We start from the raw sequence: 17,052 nt of genomic DNA, 5'->3' as shown, positions 1-17,052 counted from the left end.
GAGCCAATGTCGCTCAGTGAGGATGGTGAGGAATGGGGATGGGATTTGTTGCGAGTTCGGATACAGGTAGCAGAGTTTGGGGTGAGCTGAAATTTACAGAGGGCAGTGGTTGTGATGTGGCCCAGGACAACATTAGAATGATCACGTTTGTATTCCCAAAGCAACGGCTGGGACTTTCAGTAGGTAATTTCTGTGTTGTGGAGGATTTGGGGCTCAGATCAGACTCAATGATGAGGCCAAGATTGTAAGGAGTCTGAAACTAAATAAAAGCTGAAAAAGGTGCAGATGCTGCAAATGAGGAACACAAACAGAAATTGCTGGAACACGTCTGCAGGTTTGGCAACATCTGTGGAGAGAAAGCACAGTTAAAATTTTGGGACAAGTGCACCTTCTCAGAAGTGTTCTGAGGAAGAGTCACTCAACCTGAAAGGTCATCTCTGATTGCTTTCCCCAGATGCTGCCAGACCTGCTGAGGTATTCTGTTTTTGTAAAGAGTCTGGTTGACCAGCAGACAGTGCTCAGGGGGAGGGATGGAATTTGTACCAGGAGTTGAAGAGGATGGCTTTGATTTTGCCAATGTGTTTCACAGTGAGCCTGGCTCCTCAGTCCTGATGGCTCTTAGCTGTTGTGATTGTCATTGATTGGACACCTATTATTAGAGATTCTGACCACAGCACAAAGCCTCAATGTAAAAAAATAACTGGAAAGACTGTCAGATCGCAAGGTTGAAACTTCATCCAGAGAGGAAGTGAAAGAAGGAGCTCGGAGCAGCTGGACGTTTGTTACTGAGACAGGAGAAAACTGTGAACCGTCTGCACTCTCTGGAATCTGACAGCACATAAGAACATTAAAACTAGGAGCAGGAGCAGGCTATCTGACCCCTCGGGCTGCTCTTCCATTCGGTAAGGTCAGGGCGTTTGTTTTCATGGCCTCAGCTCCCCCAGACCCACCTTTTCACCAAAACCCTTGATTCGTTTACTGTTCAAAAAATTACCTGTCTTAGCTTTGAAAACATTTCCTGAGGAAACCTCAACGACTTCACTGGACAGGGAATTCCATAGATTCACAACCCTCTGGGTGAAGAAGTTCCTTCTCTATTCAGTCATGAATCTGCTCCCCCTCGCACACGAGGAGGCCATTCAGCCTATCGTGTCTGTGAGTGATCCAATTAGTCCCACTGCCCCTCTCTCTCCCCATAACCCAGCAAATCTTTCCTTTTAAGCTCAATCTCCAGTTGCCTCTTGTGGACCTGCCCCTAACCTGGGCTCCAAATTGGCACCTCATCAATTCATTGGGAGGCAAACTGCCGAGGCTGGGAAATGGAGTTCAGGATCCTGAACATTCTCTCTCTCTTCCTGAGGAACATTTGATGCTGAGGTTTAGTTCTATGTAACTTTACAATATATGCCTACCATACACACTTCCCCATTCTGTGTGTAAAAGGCTGGAGCCTGTCAGCAGGATATTCAACTGCACGAGCCGTCATCAATTTCACCCAATTCTGACCACATCCACTCTCCATAACCTGTCAACTCATTACTAATATCAAATCTGTCCATCTCTCACTTGGTGTGAGACTGGGAAGGGGCCACTTCATTCCAGACAGTTTGGAATTTATGGAGCACAGATGGAATAAGTTGAGAGAGGACATTGGAATGATGGAGTTTGGAGGTGGGATGAGCAGGAATAAGGGTTCTGTGGTCAAGGGGCTGATGTAGTGCAGAGACAAGCAATGTTGTGGAGATTGAAATAAGAGCCCGATGTGATGGAGATGATGTGGGGTTTGAAGCTCCAATACTGGAGGGTCCAGTGGGAAAGAGGCCTTTGTTTACTGCTGTTCATTGTACATTCCAGTGGGATGGATGGTCCAGCGAGAACGAGGTCCTGGTTTATGGTGTCTTTTGGAGAGTCCTGACAGAAGGAGGCCCATGTTTACTGATCTCTGTTGGAGGTTCCAATTGAGTTCCATGGAATTGGAATGTTGGCATTTCTTGCAGCAATTGGAATCTTGGTATTTATTGTAAAAGGACTGGATTACAGAAATAAAGAAATATTGTTCCAATTCTATGAGGCTTTGGATAGACCATATCTGAAGCATTGTGTCTAGTTGTGGTCTCCTTCCTTGGTGAAGGATATGGTGGAACTGGATGTAGTTCACCAGACTGATTCCCGGGATGAAAGGGCTGTAATATGAGGAATCGTTGAATAGCTAGGGCTCGTACTCACTGGAGTTCAGTCGCATGAAGGGGGATCTGAGTGAAGTATATAAGATGCTAAAGGGGGTTGATAGGGCAGGTGTGGAACACATATTCTCTCGTGTGGGCCAGTCTCGAACAATAGGTCATAGATATTGATTGAGAGGAGGTACATTTAAAACTGAGATGAGGAGAAACTACAGGTGGCACAGTAGTGCAGTGGTGAGCACTGCTGCCTTACAGTGCCAGGGACCCAGATTCAATTCCACCCTCAGGCAACTGTGTGGAGTTTGCACATTCTTCCCCTGAATGTGTGGGTTTCTTCTGTGTGCTCCGATTTCCTCCCACAGTCTAATGATGTACACATTCGGAGGATTGGCCATGCCAATTTACCCATAGTGGCCAGGAAAGTGTAGGTTAGATTCATTAGTCATGGGCAATATTGGGTAATAGGGAAAGGGTTCGGGAATGGCTCTGTGTGGAATGCTCTTAAAGGGTCGGTATGGACTTGTTGGGATGAGTGGCCTAGTTCTATACTGTATGGAATCTGTTCCATTCCAACTAGTTCTCTCAGAGGGTTGTGAACCTGTCGAAGTCAGCTCGCACCACCACTAACCCCAGGTCCCCTTCCACCTGTTCCTCAAGCATAATGGAGGCAGAATCAATCAACAGATTAAAGAAAGAAACAGATGTCTTTCTGATGAAAAGCAGGATAGAGGGCAATAGGGAGCAGTCTGGAAAGTGGGGAGGAGGTTAAGGTCAGCGATGATCATGTTAAATACGAAACGGGCTTGAAGGCTGAATTATCTATTCTTGCTCCTCCTTCCGAAGTTCAGTCTTGCTAAGGCAATGAGATCCTTGTTTACTGGATCCAGTCACATGTTTACTGGACTGTATTGGAGGGTCCAGTTTGAAGCTGATCCATATTTACTGGTCTGTTCTGGAGAGTTCAAAGAAATGGAGGCCTTTCTCTCCTGGTTTCTATTGGAGCCTCCAACAGTAATAAGGTCCATGTTAAGTAGTTTCTGCTGGAGTATTTACTGGGAAATAGACCCATATTTACTGGTCTCCATTGGAGGCTCCAGTGGCCTATGTTTAATGGTCTCTACTGGAGAGTTCAGTGGGAATGAATTTCATGCTTATTGGTCTCCATTTGACAGTCCAGTGGGACATGGATAACGTGGTGAGCGTGGGGCTCATTTCCTTTCTGTTGTATCTGTGCAATGGTCCAATCCCCATCCCAGTAAAACTGGAGCTTGACCATAGAAGGGGAAGTTGAGGGGAAAGGATTGGAATATGTTGTGAATGGACAAGATGGGTCAATGGGACAAAGTCTATCCTATCCTTCCAGCTCACACTGATGCCATGAGGATCTCCTCTCTCTGCTGGGCTTTCAATGGAATGTAGTTTGTGTCCGACCCAGTCCCCTGTAAAAATAGGTCAACAGCACAGACTTGCCCTTCATTTGACAAAAATCTGACCGTCTTCCTGAGAGAGGCTAAATCCAGGTCAATGTGGGAAATGGGGATTTACTCCAGGAGTAAACATACTCTTGGAGTCAATGATTAACATCCATTAGTGGTGTAGAGCTGGAGACGATTTACCCTGTATTTAACTTTTACCACTTGCCACATTGTTGGAAAGGGAGAGAAAGTGAGTGAGAGGGAGAGAGAGAGACTGTTGGCGAGAGAGACATAGAAGGACAGGGTGAGAAAGTGAGAGAGTGCGGGCCAAAGAGTCTGAGGCAGTGTAAGATGAGTAAAAGGGGGGGGGGGGGGGGAGAGAGAGAGAGAGAGAGGTAGAGATGGTGGGGTTGAAGAACAGAGATCGAGCGAGATAGAGGATGAGACAGTGTGACTAAGAGAGAGAGGGGGCAGAAATAGAGAGAGAGAGAAAGATGTAGAGTAGTTGTGAGACTAGGAGTAAAGGGAATCTAGTGAAAGAGAGACAGACAGACAGACAGGTTCTGGTCACCACATTAGAGAAGGGTATGACTGTAGTCGAGACGGTGCAGAGATTTCCCAGGATTCTGCCTGCCCAGGTTAGTCTGAGTGATGAGGAAGGATTGAAAAAGCTGGGATTGCTTCTCTTGGAGTAGTGAAGGTTGAGAGGGAACCTGCTAAAGGGTTAGAACATTATAAGGGGCAGAGATAGGATGAACAGGAAGTCAACGTTTTCCATGAATAGATGGATCAACATCCACGGGCAGAGAGAGAGAGAACATTGAGAGATTGAGTGAGAGAGGGCCAGGCATTTAGCTGCTGCCCCAGGACTCACTGTTCCAATGTCCTGGAATAACGACTGCTAGAGAGATCAGTTAGAGAGTGACTGGGGGGAGGGAGACAGACAAAGAGAGAGTGAGGCAATTAGAGATTGAGGGTATAAGGAGAGAACGAGTTAGGAATTGGGTAGAAAGATAAGTGCAGGGGAAGAATGAATAAGAAAGAGAGAAAGCGAGAGAGAGACCAGCTAACACAGAAGGAAAAGGAGATTAAACAGAGTGTCAAACATACTTGGAAAAAGGGAAAGATATAAATGGTTATATAATTGGTAGAGGACAGAGTCGGAGACGGAAATAGAAAAAGAGGGAGAGTCAATGAATAACAGGAATATATACAAGAGAAAGGTGAGAAAGAGACAAAAGGGCAAAGGGTGAAAGGAAGTATGAAAAGGAAGGACAAAAGAGAGAGAAGGGGAAGTGTGAGGGACTGACGTGGCTCTCTCTGCCTGATGCCATTTACATACTGAGGAGCACCCAGTCAGACTCTCACAGGCTGCAGCTTTATAAAGCAGAGCCCAGTGAAGGGAGAGTTTATCAGGAACCAGGCACAGGGACAGGAGCACACACCATGATTTCACACATCCAGTTGATCTGGCTCCTGGCATTCTGTGACGCAGGTACAAATCTATCTCCTTCAACTTTTAAAATTTAGCTGCTCTCCATTTCATTCCAATTTAATTGGCTTGTGATTGAAGGGAAAATGTTGAAACCGGCGGAATGCTCAGTGTCTCCAACAATCTCTCATTTGACAGGCTCTTTCTGTGACAGTTCTGATTTCACTGTGTTTCTCTCTGACCCCTTAGGTATCAGTGGGGACATCATTATGACTGCAAATGTGTTGCTGGTCAAAGCACAGCAGGTTAGGCAGCATCTCAGGAATAGAGAATTCGACGTTTCGAGCATAAGCCCTTCATCAGGAATAAGAGAGAGAGAGCCAAGCAGGCTGAGATAAAAGGTAGGGAGGAGGGACTAGGGGGAGGGGCGATGGAGGTGGGATAGGTGGAAGGAGGTCAAGGTGAGGGTGATAGGCCGGAGTGGGGTGGGGGCGGAGAGGTCAGGAAGAGGATTGCAGGTTGGGAGGGCGGTGCTGAGTTGAGGGAACCGACTGAGACAAGGTGGGGGGAGGGGAAATGAGGAAGCTGGAGAAATCTGAATTCATACCTTGTGGTTGGAGGGTTCCCAGGCGGAAGATGAGGCGCTCCTCCTCCAGCCGTCGTGTAGTTGTGTTCTGCCGGTGGAGGAGTCCAAGGACTTGCATGTCCTCGGTGGAGTGGGAGGGGGAGTTAAAGTGTTGAGCCACGGGGTGATTGGGTTAGTTGGTTCGGGCGGCCCAGAGGTGTTCTCTGAAGCGTTCCGCAAGTAAGCGGCCCGTCTCACCAATATAGAGGAGGCCACATCGGGTGCAGCGGATGCAATAGATGATGTGTGTGGAGGTACAGGTGAACTTGTGGCGGATATGGAAGGATCCCTTGGGGCCTTGGAGGGAAGTGAGTGTGGAGGTGTGGGTGCAAGTTTTACATTTCCTGCGGTTGCAGGGGAAGGTGCCGGGGGTGGAGGTTGGGTTGGTGGGGGGTGTGGATCTGACAAGGGAGTCACGAAGGGAGTGGTCCTTGCGGAACGCTGATAGGGGAGGGGAGGGAAATATATCCTTGGTGGTGGGGTCCGTTTGGAGGTGGCGGAAATGGCGGCGGATGATACGTTGTATGTGTAGGTTGGTGGGGTGGTAGGTGAGAACCAGTGGGGTTCTGTCTTGGTGGCGGTTGGAGGAGCGGGGCTCAAGGGCGGAGGAGCGGGAAGTGGAGGAGATGCGGTGGAGGGCATCGTCGATCACGTCTGGGGGGAATCTGCGGTCCTTGAAGAAGGAGGCCATCTGGGCTGTGCGGTGTTGGAATTGGTCCTCCTGGGAGCAGATGCGGCGGAGACGAAGGAATTGGGAATATGGGATGGCGTTTTTACAGGGGGCAGGGTGGGAGGAGGTGTAGTCCAGGTAGCTGTGGGAGTCAGTCGGTTTATAATAGATGTCTGTGTTGAGTCGGTCGCCCGAGATAGAAATGGAAAGGTCTAGGAAGGGGAGGGAGGAGTCTGAGACAGTCCAGGTGAATTTCAGGTCGGGATGGAAGGTGTTAGTGTTTACTCGGACATCATTATGAGCCAGTCTCCCACGGTGCTGTCAGTGGGACTGGGCCAGACCACAACCATCACCTGTATGGCCAGTCAAGACATTAGCTACTACCTCAGTTGGTACCAGCAGCGAGAAGGTCAGAAACCCTCTCTCCTGATCTATTATGCAACATATAGATTCACAGGAGTTTCTGAGCGATTCACTGGCATTCACACCAGGACCAGTTTCATCCTCACAATCAGCAACGTTCAGAAGGAGGATGTCGCTGACTATTACTGTCAGAACAACAAGTATAGCAGCCCCCCTCTTACATTCAGTAAAGGAACCAAGCTCAGACTGAGTAAGTAAACCTCAATCCTCCGTTATATACACTTTCAGTACTGAATCAACTTTTTAAAAAAGCAAATGCTGAATTGTTAAAGGTGTTAGTAGGGAGCGGCAGTGAATGAAATAGTTGATTAAGGAGCATTGTGTCTAACAGGGTGTGCAGCTATATTTCTTTAGTTCCATTGCTCCCTTTAAAAAACAAGTTATAATTCAGTCAGTTTTACTCACCGTGTGGAGGAGCTCTGTCCGTTTGCAGCCTGTGGTCCCATTCCTGCAGCATGGAGTGAAATCAGTGAGTAGCCTCCTGCCAGTCTCAGTGTGACAGATACTGGGGAGAGTTTGATGTGAGCTCTGGCTCCCTGTCCCAGTCTCTGTTCTCACTGACCTCAGCAGCAGCAACAGCATACCTCATATGACAAACCCTTCAACCCCAGGATCATTCTTATAAATCCCTCCAATGCCAGCACATTGTTTCTTCGAATATGGATCCCAAATCTGTTCACCATATTCCAAATGCGATCTGACCAAACCTTTACACAGCCTCAGCAGTGCATCTCTGCTCTTGTATTCTGGCCCTATTGAAATGAGTGCTACCTTTTCATTTGCCTTCCCAAACAAGCTTCCAAACTGGACCTACCTGTTAAGCTTCAGAGAAACCTGAATGAGGTTTGTCCTTTAGATTTCCAAAGGCTTTCCTCATTTAAAAAATACCTTTACACCTGACTCCATTGATTCCTGAAAGATCATCACTAATGCCTCCACAAGCTCTTCAGTGATCTCCTACAGAACACACTGGTGTAGTTAATCTTGTATGGATGATTTATCCACATTCAGACCTTTCAGCTTCCCCATTACCTCCACCTCAGTGATGGCCACGATCTCCCCTCTGCCCCCTGACAGTCTTGAAGTACTGGTATGCTGCTGGTGTTTTCCATTGTGCAGACTGATGCAAAGTGTATTTTCACTTCCTCTGCTATTTCTTCATTTCCTATTATTCTTTCCCCAGCCTCATTTTCCAGAGATCCAATGTCCATTTCTGCCTCCCTCTTCCTTTTGATATATCTGATAGAACACTTGCAATCTTCTTTTATATTACTGACTAGCTTTCCCCACATTTCACCTTTTCTACCTTGAATATTTGTTTAGTTATCCTCTATAGGTTTTTAAAAGTTTCCCAATCCTCTGGCTTCCCACTATTCTCCATCACATTGTATGATTTTTCTTTTGCTTTTATGCTGTCCTTGACCTCCCTCATCAGCCATGGTTGCCTTGTCCTCCCCTTAGTATGTTCATCTTTTTTTGGGATGAATTCCTACTCTGCTTCCTGAATTACCCCCAGAAATCTGGTGTTTGCTGCCCCTCCATTTTACCTGCTCAGCTCCCCGTCCAATCAACTCTGCCCAGCTCCTTCTTCATGTCTTTGTACTTACCTTTACTCAATTGAAATACTGTTGCATCTGATTGCAGATTCTCCCTCTCAAACCACAAGGGGAATTCTACCATATTATTGCCACTTATCCATCGAGATACTTTCATCTTCAGCTCACTAATCAACTTTGCCTCATTACACATCACTGAATCCAGAACTGCTTGTTCCATGATGGCTCAACCGCCAGCTGTTTCAAAAACCATCTCGTAGACATTCCATTAACTCCTATCCTTGAGACGTACTACTCAGACCGCCTATGTTTTGAAGTCTGCCATAAAATTTTGTATCTGGCTTTTCTGTCTCCTGATTGATTTCCTTCCCCAAACGCTGACTACTGCTTGGAGACCTGAACATAACTTGCATCAGATTCTTTAATCTTGGGTTCCTCAACTCTACCCATATTGATTCTACACTTCCTGACTCTCTATCACTTCTTGCTATTGATTTAAAGTCATTTCTTACTAACAAGGCAACTCTTTCCCCTCTGTCCATCTGACTGTGATTTTGATAGAACATGTATCGTTTGATATTTGGTGTCCATCCCAGGTCCCCTTACAGCTATGTCTCTTGATAGCCACAACAACGTACCTGCCAGTTTCAATCTGAACTACAAGCTCATTGTGTATAGTATACGCATTTAAGTCCAACAGCCCCAGTCCTGCATTGACTGCCCTCCTTCTCATCATTGTCCATTAATCTGCTGTACTTGACATTTGATTCCTGATCCTTTGCATTCTCTCATTCCTATTACATATTTTAGAAACTTGAATAACATCTCCTCCACTTTAACTAGTTTAAATTCCTTCAAAACACAATTTACCTCAATTTAGGGCATCCCTTTCTCGGCCTTACTCAGAATGCTTCACGCATTTAGACACAAAGTCTTTAAGTTTGATCTCTTATTGATTTTCCCTGCACTTTTATGATTCCTTTTATATTCAAAAATTCCACCAATTCCTTTTATATTTTGGTAACAATCAATCCCATTACTAACCAGCAATCCTATCTTCTCGTTTTCCTTCCATTTTCTCATTTTCCATCCAACTGAACCAAAGTACTTTCACTTTGAGTCCTGGGCCATATTTATCCTTGAACCAAAATCATGAAGAATGCTCTTTGATCCCATTGCTTCTAGTGGGATCTTGCTGTGTAGAATTTGGCTGCCCCTTTCCTGAAATTGCAACAGTGACTGGTTTTCAAGCAAAGTCTTTGGGAGAGTGTGAGGTGCTGAGGGCTTGATTGAAATACAATTAGAGTCATGGAGATGTACAGCACAGAAACAGACTCTTCGACCTAACTCATCCATGCCAACCACAGAGACATAGAGTCATAGAATCAGAGAGATGCCCAGCACAGAAACAGACTCTTCTGTCCAACTCATCCATGCCGATCAGATAACCTAAATTAATCTAGTCCCATTTGTCAGCATTTGGCCCATAACCTTCCAAACCCTTCCTATTCATACACCCATCCAAATGCCATTTAAGTCTAATCATACCAGCCTCCACCACTTCCTCTGTCAGCTCATTTCAAAAATGCACCACCCTCTGCAGGAAAAAAGTTATGCCTGAGTTCCCATTTAAATCGTTCTCCTGATACTTTCCACTTGTGCCGTCTACTTCTGGACTCCTTCACTCTGACCAAAATATCTTCTCTATTCACGTGATCAATGCCCCTTATGCTGTTAGAAACCTCGATGTGGTCAATCTTCAGCCTACAGCGATCCAGGGAAAATAGCCTAAGCCTATTCAGCCTCTCCCGATCGCTCAAACCCTCCTACTTGGCAACATCCTTGGAAATCTTTTCTGAACCATTTTAAGAAGATTCCCAACATATTTCCTACAGCAGGGAGGCCAGAATTCCACACAGCAATCCAAAAGGGGCCAAACTAATGTCCTGTGCAGGGCAACAGTTCCCAACTCCAATACTCAGTGCACTCCCCAATAAAGGAAAGCAAATCAAACGACTTCATCACACCTCTACCTACCTGCAACTCCACTTTCAACGAACTAATGTTTTGGGGATGAACTGGAAGTCTTTCAGTTGTGCTTTTCCTAATCACCCTGTTCAGAAACAAACTTCTTGCTTTCACTCTCAACTAAAAATAAGATAAAGGAGGTGATGAATTAATGGTACTATTGCTGAGCTGTTCATCCAGAGATCCAGATTAATGTTCTGGGGGCCAGGGTTAGAATCCTGCCGCAGCAGATGGTGGAATGTGAATTCAATTTAAAAATCTGCAATTAAGTGTCTGATGATGACCATGAAACAATTGCTGATTGTCAGGAAAAAGCCATCTGATTCCCTGATGTCCTTTAGGGAAAGAAACTGCCATCCTTACCATGTGACTCCAGACCCACAACAATGTGGTTGACTTTAAACTGCCCTATGGATGATTAGGGATGAGCAATAAATGATGATCCTGCCAGTAACACTCACATCCTAAGAAGCAATTTAAACAATGGCTGTTATTTTCTGGCGTTTGTTAGGTATTGGTTACAAATATTCAAACATTTTATCAGTGAATATTCTGAGATTTGAAATCCTTTCAAATGGTAGGGATTAAAATTATTTATCTTGTTTTTTCAGGCCATGAGAATTCTCAGCCCAAGCTGACCCTGCTGCCCCCCTCCCTGGAGCAGGTCAATGCGAAGGGCGCTGCCATCCTGGTGTGCCTTGCCAATCACTTCTATCCCGATGAGCTGGAGGTGCAGTGGAAGAAGGACGGTGCAGTCATTTCGGACGGGGTTCAGACCAGCAACTACCTGCGATCTTCGGACAGCACCTACAGTGTCAGCAGCCTGCTGACCCTCTCTGGGTCTGACTGGGAGTCCAATGCTCTCTTCTCCTGTGCCCTCACCCACGTGACCCTCCCCTCTCCACTCAGCAAGAGCATCAGGAGATCAGAATGTGTGTAGAGTGTTGCAGACAGTCCACAGAGGAAACGCAACTTTAAATGGAACAGGGTAGATTTGTGATGCCAAATAAAAGATCTTGAAGTTGCTGAAGACTGTCAGTTTTACAAAACAATGTGACTCTCAGAAGTCTCTGCTTCAGTAATCCAGATCTCCTTCCTGCTCAGCTGCCAGTTCCAATTTAAGGTTTTTATCACTGATTGAAGGGACAGGATTCTCATGTTATTGAGAAAACCTCCACAAGTGTTTTGCCTCAAGCTCCAATGTGGCTGTGAATTTGTGCAGCTGCCTCTGTCTGGGCTGTTAATTGCAGTCTGTTTTCTGTCAATGTCAGTCTGGAAAAGGGAATAAAGATGAAGAAGTTTCAGTCTCTGTCTCTGTCTGCTTTGGAGATTGACCACTCCATTCAGCTGATTGGCTGCATTTCAGCATGACATTGTCACAATTGGCTATTGACACATCCATTATAGAGGAGACTGACAGCCAATCATCAATCACTTTCAAATGATCTCTTTGATCTGGAATCTGTGGAGGTTACAAGATTCCAAACAGATCTCCGTTAATGACCACCTGGACCATCTCTGACACCTCCCTCCCTTTCCCGGACCCCTCCATCTCCATTGATGATGACCGACTTGACACTGACATTATTTACAAACTCACCGACACCAAGGATTCTACCTCTTTCCAACCTACCTCTTGCAAAAATGTCATTGCGTATTCCCAATTCTTCTGCCTCCGCCAAATTTGCTCACAGGAGGATCAGTTCCACCACAGAACACACCAGATGGTCTCCTTCTTTAGAGACCGAAATTTCCCTTGCCACATGTTCAAAGATCCCCTCCAACGCATCTCGTCCACATCCCACCCCTCAGCCCTCAAACCCCGCCCTTCCAGCTGTAACAAGCACAGAACCCCCCTGATGCTCACCTTTCACCCTACGAAAACTCGCATAAACCGCATCATCCGACGACATTTCCGCCACTTCCAAGCGGACTCCACCAACAGGGATATTTCTCCCTCTTCACCCATTCCTGCTTTCCGCAAAGATCGTTCCCTCGATGACTACCTTGTCAGGTCCACGCCCCCTAACAACCCACCCTCCCTTCCTGCTACCCTCCCCTGCCACTGCATGAATTGCAAAACCTGCACCCACACCTCCTTTTTCACCCCTATCTAAGCCCCCAAAGGAGCCTCCCACATCCATCAAACGTTTACCAGCACATTCACCAATGTCATTTATTGTATCTATTGCTCCCGATGCGGTCTCCTCTACATTGGAGAGACTGGACGCCTCCTCGCAGAGCGCTTTAAGAAATATCTCCGGGATAACCAGTCCAATCAACCCCATTGTCCTGTGGCCCAACATTTCGACTCCCCCTCCCACTCTGCCAAGAACATGCAGTTCCTGGGCCTACTCCACCGTCGTTCCATCACTACCCGATGTCTGGAGGAAAACTGCCTCATCATCCGCCTCGGAACACTTCAATCCTATGGCATCAAGGTTGATTTCACCAGTTTCCTCATTTCCCCTTTCCCCACCTCACCCCAGCTCCAACCTTGCAGCTCAGCACCATCCTCATGACCTGTCCTACCTGTTTATCTTTCTTTGCACCTATCCACTCCACCCTCCTCTCTGACCTATCACCTCCATTCCCACCTCCATTCACCTATTGAACTCTATGCTACTTTCTCCCCACCTCCTCTCATTTGTCTCTCCACTCTGCAGGCACCCTGCTTTTATTCGTGATAAAGGGCTTTAGCCCGAAAAGTTGATTTTCCTGCTTCTTGGATGCTGCCTGACCTGCGGTGCTTTTCCAGCACCACTCTGATCTAGACTCTGGTTTCCAGCATCTGCAGTCCTTGTTTTTAACCGAGAAACATGAAGCTGTTAGTACTGAATAATTACAATTTTAGGCATTCCCTCTTCACGCTGTGGTCTAGGCCTCAGGTGCTGATATTTCACTCTGCACTCTTTGCTGCTTGCTGTGTTGTACTTGAAATGATCTGAGGCCAATCACTGACACTGCAAGCTGCCTGTCCCTCTGAGTGCGAGAGTATTACATAATGCTGCCTGTAGGTGCCACTCTGAGTGTTGGTGTATTATTCAGAGAGACACCTACAGGCAGCATGAGTGCTGCGTGACTCTGCGTGTGTGTGTGTTACTCAATGCTGCCTGACTCTCTGAATGTGTGTATGTCTCTTAGTGTTGGCTGCAGGTGTCTGTGTGTGTGTGTGTGTGTGTGTGTGTGTGTGTATGTACGTGTGTTATTCTGCACTGGCTGTAGGCAGTGCAATGGTTTGGTGATTCCGGTGTTGGTCTGAGGTGTACGAAGGTAAAATCACACAACACCAGGTTTTGGTCCAACAGGTTTAATTGGAAGCACATTAGCTGTCGGAGCGCCGCTCCTTCATCAAGGGGGTGCCCTCCACAACCACCTGCTGAAGGAGTGGCGCTCCGAAAAGCTATTGTGCTTCCAATTAAACATGTTGGAATTAAAATTTCGGAGGCGACTCAGGTTGTGGGGCACAGGCTCCCACAGGAAGTCCGGGATGTTGGAGACAATGTGAAATTCCGTCCGGGCTGGTGTGAGCGTGGACGGGATCCCACCGCACACCTGAGCGTCTTCCAACTGGTGCACTACATCGGGTCCGAGCACTGCCGTTTTAAGGCGTCGGATGATGGTGGCCACATACCGGACGTCTATCGCTGCCCTGCTCACTATGAATGGTGACAGTGTCCAGCCCAGTCCCCCGGCACCCAGCACGTCACCGAACCTGGTCACCCTCGCCACCACGGCCCTCCCTTCTGACAGCCACTCGAACCCGCGAGCACAGAGGTGCGGATTCCTGAGCAATGGTTCCCTGACAACAGCGGCAACTCCTGCCGGAGGGTAGGCGCAACGTGATTCGACCATGTTCCAGACAGTGATCAGGTCCTGGTAAAAGACAGGCAGCACCTTGAGGGTGACCTCCAAACCGTCACGGCCGAGGAAACGGAGCTGCGTGTCATAGTTGAGGTTACGCACCTGACAGAAAAACATACGTCACCAGGGCGCATTTCCTAGGAAGAGGCTCGATGTAAAGGTATCGCTGCAAGGTCTGAAGGCGGAATGTCGCGACCTGGGAGCGGACGCACACCAGCGACTGACCGCCCTCCTCAATAGGGAGACTCAGAAACTGCGCAGCAACCCAGTGCATGTATTTGTCACAGAAGAAATCGACCAACGTTCTCTGGATGTCAGTGACAAATCCAAGAGGAGGGACCAAAGTGACCAGCTGGTACCACAGCATGGCTTAAAAAATATACAGGGCCCCTAAGAGGTGGTGCATGTCGGCAAGCACCACAGCAACGGAGGCAGGACCACCGCCACCATGTCGCCAGCCGAGTGTCAGCAGCTTTGCCTGAGGAATAGCAGAGGCGGAAACGGGACCAGCAATCAGTTCGGCAGCATCAACATTTCCCTTTTTATCTGTCAGCCAGGGCTCCCTGATTGGACAAAGTTAACAGCCGATCAAGGAACTAATATTTTATTGAAAAAAAATCAAACTAGTAGCACAAGAGGCTTCGGTTCCCGGTGGCTGTGGACCCCGCGGAGGCCGCGAATCTGTCAGCGATGCTCTTCCTGCCGATCGTGGAGGCGGTTATCTAGGCGGCAATCGCGGAGGCTGCATCGTCGGCGGGACCGGAAGTGACGTCATGGCTAGCGGAAGCGGTTGCGGCACCGGCCGCATGGTTCGTGGCGCCCAACAGGTTCCGGAGGCCGGTGGAAGATACTGGAACAGTTGTGGAAACTGGAGTGTGGGGGTAAGTACATGAAAGTTTTTGGTTCTTCCTGTCTTTAATTTGCGATATGGTTAGGCAGAACTGTTTGTTTAGTGTTTGGATTCTTCAGTCACCTATCGCAATCCCAACGCCCCTCCCCCAAGTCCCTCCTCCCTACCTTTTATCTTAGCCTGCTTGGCAAACCCTCCTCATTCCTGAAGAAGGGCTGATGCCCGAAACGTCGATTCTCCTGCTCCTTGGATGCTGCCTGACCTGCTGCGCTTTTTCTAGCAACACATTTTTCTGCAAGGAGCACAAGAACTAAACAACAGAAGACAAAAGGAATGGTTCCATTACGAACATCACAAATGAGATTTGGGAAATATGACTCTCACAGTGTGGAAACAGGCCATTTGGTTCAACAACCTAACACCAACCCTCTGAAGACAGACTCCCCGAGACCCATTCATCTACCCTTTTACTCAACATCGCCCCGACTGACACATTCTTGCTCACTGTGGCAAATTTCGAATGCCCAATTCACCTTTGGATTGTGGGAGGAAAGTCACACAGAGGGGGCTTGCAAACTCCACAAAGGCAGTCACCTCTGGCTTGGATTGAACCTAGGTCCCTGGTGCTGCGAGGCAGAAGTGCTAACCACTGAGCCACCATACCGCACACTAAAGGACAGGACAAATAGTTGAGGTTTTGTTAAACTCCGAGAGCCTGACAGGATATAAGTTATAAACACACAACCCTCTGTTAGTAAAGGTGGTGGAGGCTGGAAACCTCACCAACTTTAAATATCATAATATTCAAGGATTTGGGATAAGTGCAGGAAATTGGGATTAGAGTGCCTTTGGTGGTAGTTGTGAAGTCCTGATGAAGGGTTTTTGCCCGAAACGTCGATTTCGCTGCACTTTGGATGCTGACTGAACTGCTGTGCTCTTCCAGCACCACTGATCCAGAATCTGGATTCCGGCATCTGTAGTCATTGTTTTGACCTCTGCCTTTAGTGGGAGTTATGTTGCTGCAGACTCAATGGGACATAGGACATTTTCTGTGCTGTATCAATCTATGCTCCATGCTGAGAGGGCAGTGCTGGCTAATGGTGACCACGTTAGACTGTTCCAAGATGGCAAACTCATCATCAAGAATCAGAGGAAATCGTTCAAGCTTCAGTGAAGGGCGAAGTAAGTGCTTGGGAGGATGGCCAAGGCTAATGGAAAGAAGGTCAATGGAGATTGTGGGATGGCGCAGGGTGCTGACTGGCATCTCCAGGGATTGTAGTGAGGCATATGGGGACAAGATGGGAGTGTGTAGGGAGGGAGTGCAGTTCCAGTTGAAATGCGATCTTTGCCTGCAGCAGCATGACCTTCAGCACCAGGGGGTGTCCCTTACTGTGTCAGACTCACTGGCTACTCTCTGTGTGATTCCACACAGCCACCCATGTGGTCACCACGCAAGATCTTGCTCTTGTCTACACTACTGTCTACATCATCATCTGTAACTACCGTCTGGACCTTCTGTCTCCAACACCATCTGCTCCCACTGTCTGCACTCTCGGTCTGCACCACCGTCTGTACCCAATGTCTACACCCAGTATCCACAGCCACTGTCTCGTCCCTCTGTTTGCACCCACCACCTACACCCACTGTCTACACTGCTGTCTGCACCCTCCATCTACGCCTCTCATCTTTCTGCTGTTGTAAGATTGTATCCAATGATTCCATTGAGATTGCTGCAAACGAAGCCTGAATTTTAGAATCGGCAATGATTGTCTTCTAACTCTGACCTACAAAGTCTGTGATCCATATAATGGAAAATTAACAAAATTAACATTTATACTGAAATCCATTTACTCCTAAATCTGAAAGACAGTGCTTGACTAAAATCAAAACATTCTGATACTTTACTGAAGTATGCAATCGACGGACAGCTTGTCTCTGAGGAACTTTGTAAACATTCAACAAGAGAAAAACATAAGAACAGTATGTCCACAACAAGGGAATGAAAA

General features: G+C 47.3%; 1 gene segment (V, D, J or C); it reads left to right on the top strand.

Moving 5' to 3' along the window:
- The first annotated feature begins 6,589 nt into the window (after positions 1 to 6,589).
- Positions 6,590 to 6,946, top strand: LOC132818910 (immunoglobulin kappa chain variable 6-17-like). The segment is given in 1 exon segment: positions 6,590 to 6,946. A coding segment is annotated over 1 exon segment (357 nt).
- The last annotated feature ends 10,106 nt before the right edge of the window (positions 6,947 to 17,052 follow it).

This window comes from Hemiscyllium ocellatum, chromosome 9 (genome assembly GCF_020745735.1).
Source record: "Hemiscyllium ocellatum isolate sHemOce1 chromosome 9, sHemOce1.pat.X.cur, whole genome shotgun sequence".
Taxonomy (NCBI): Eukaryota; Metazoa; Chordata; class Chondrichthyes; order Orectolobiformes; family Hemiscylliidae; genus Hemiscyllium; species Hemiscyllium ocellatum.
This window is presented reverse-complemented; position numbering and strand designations above follow the sequence as displayed.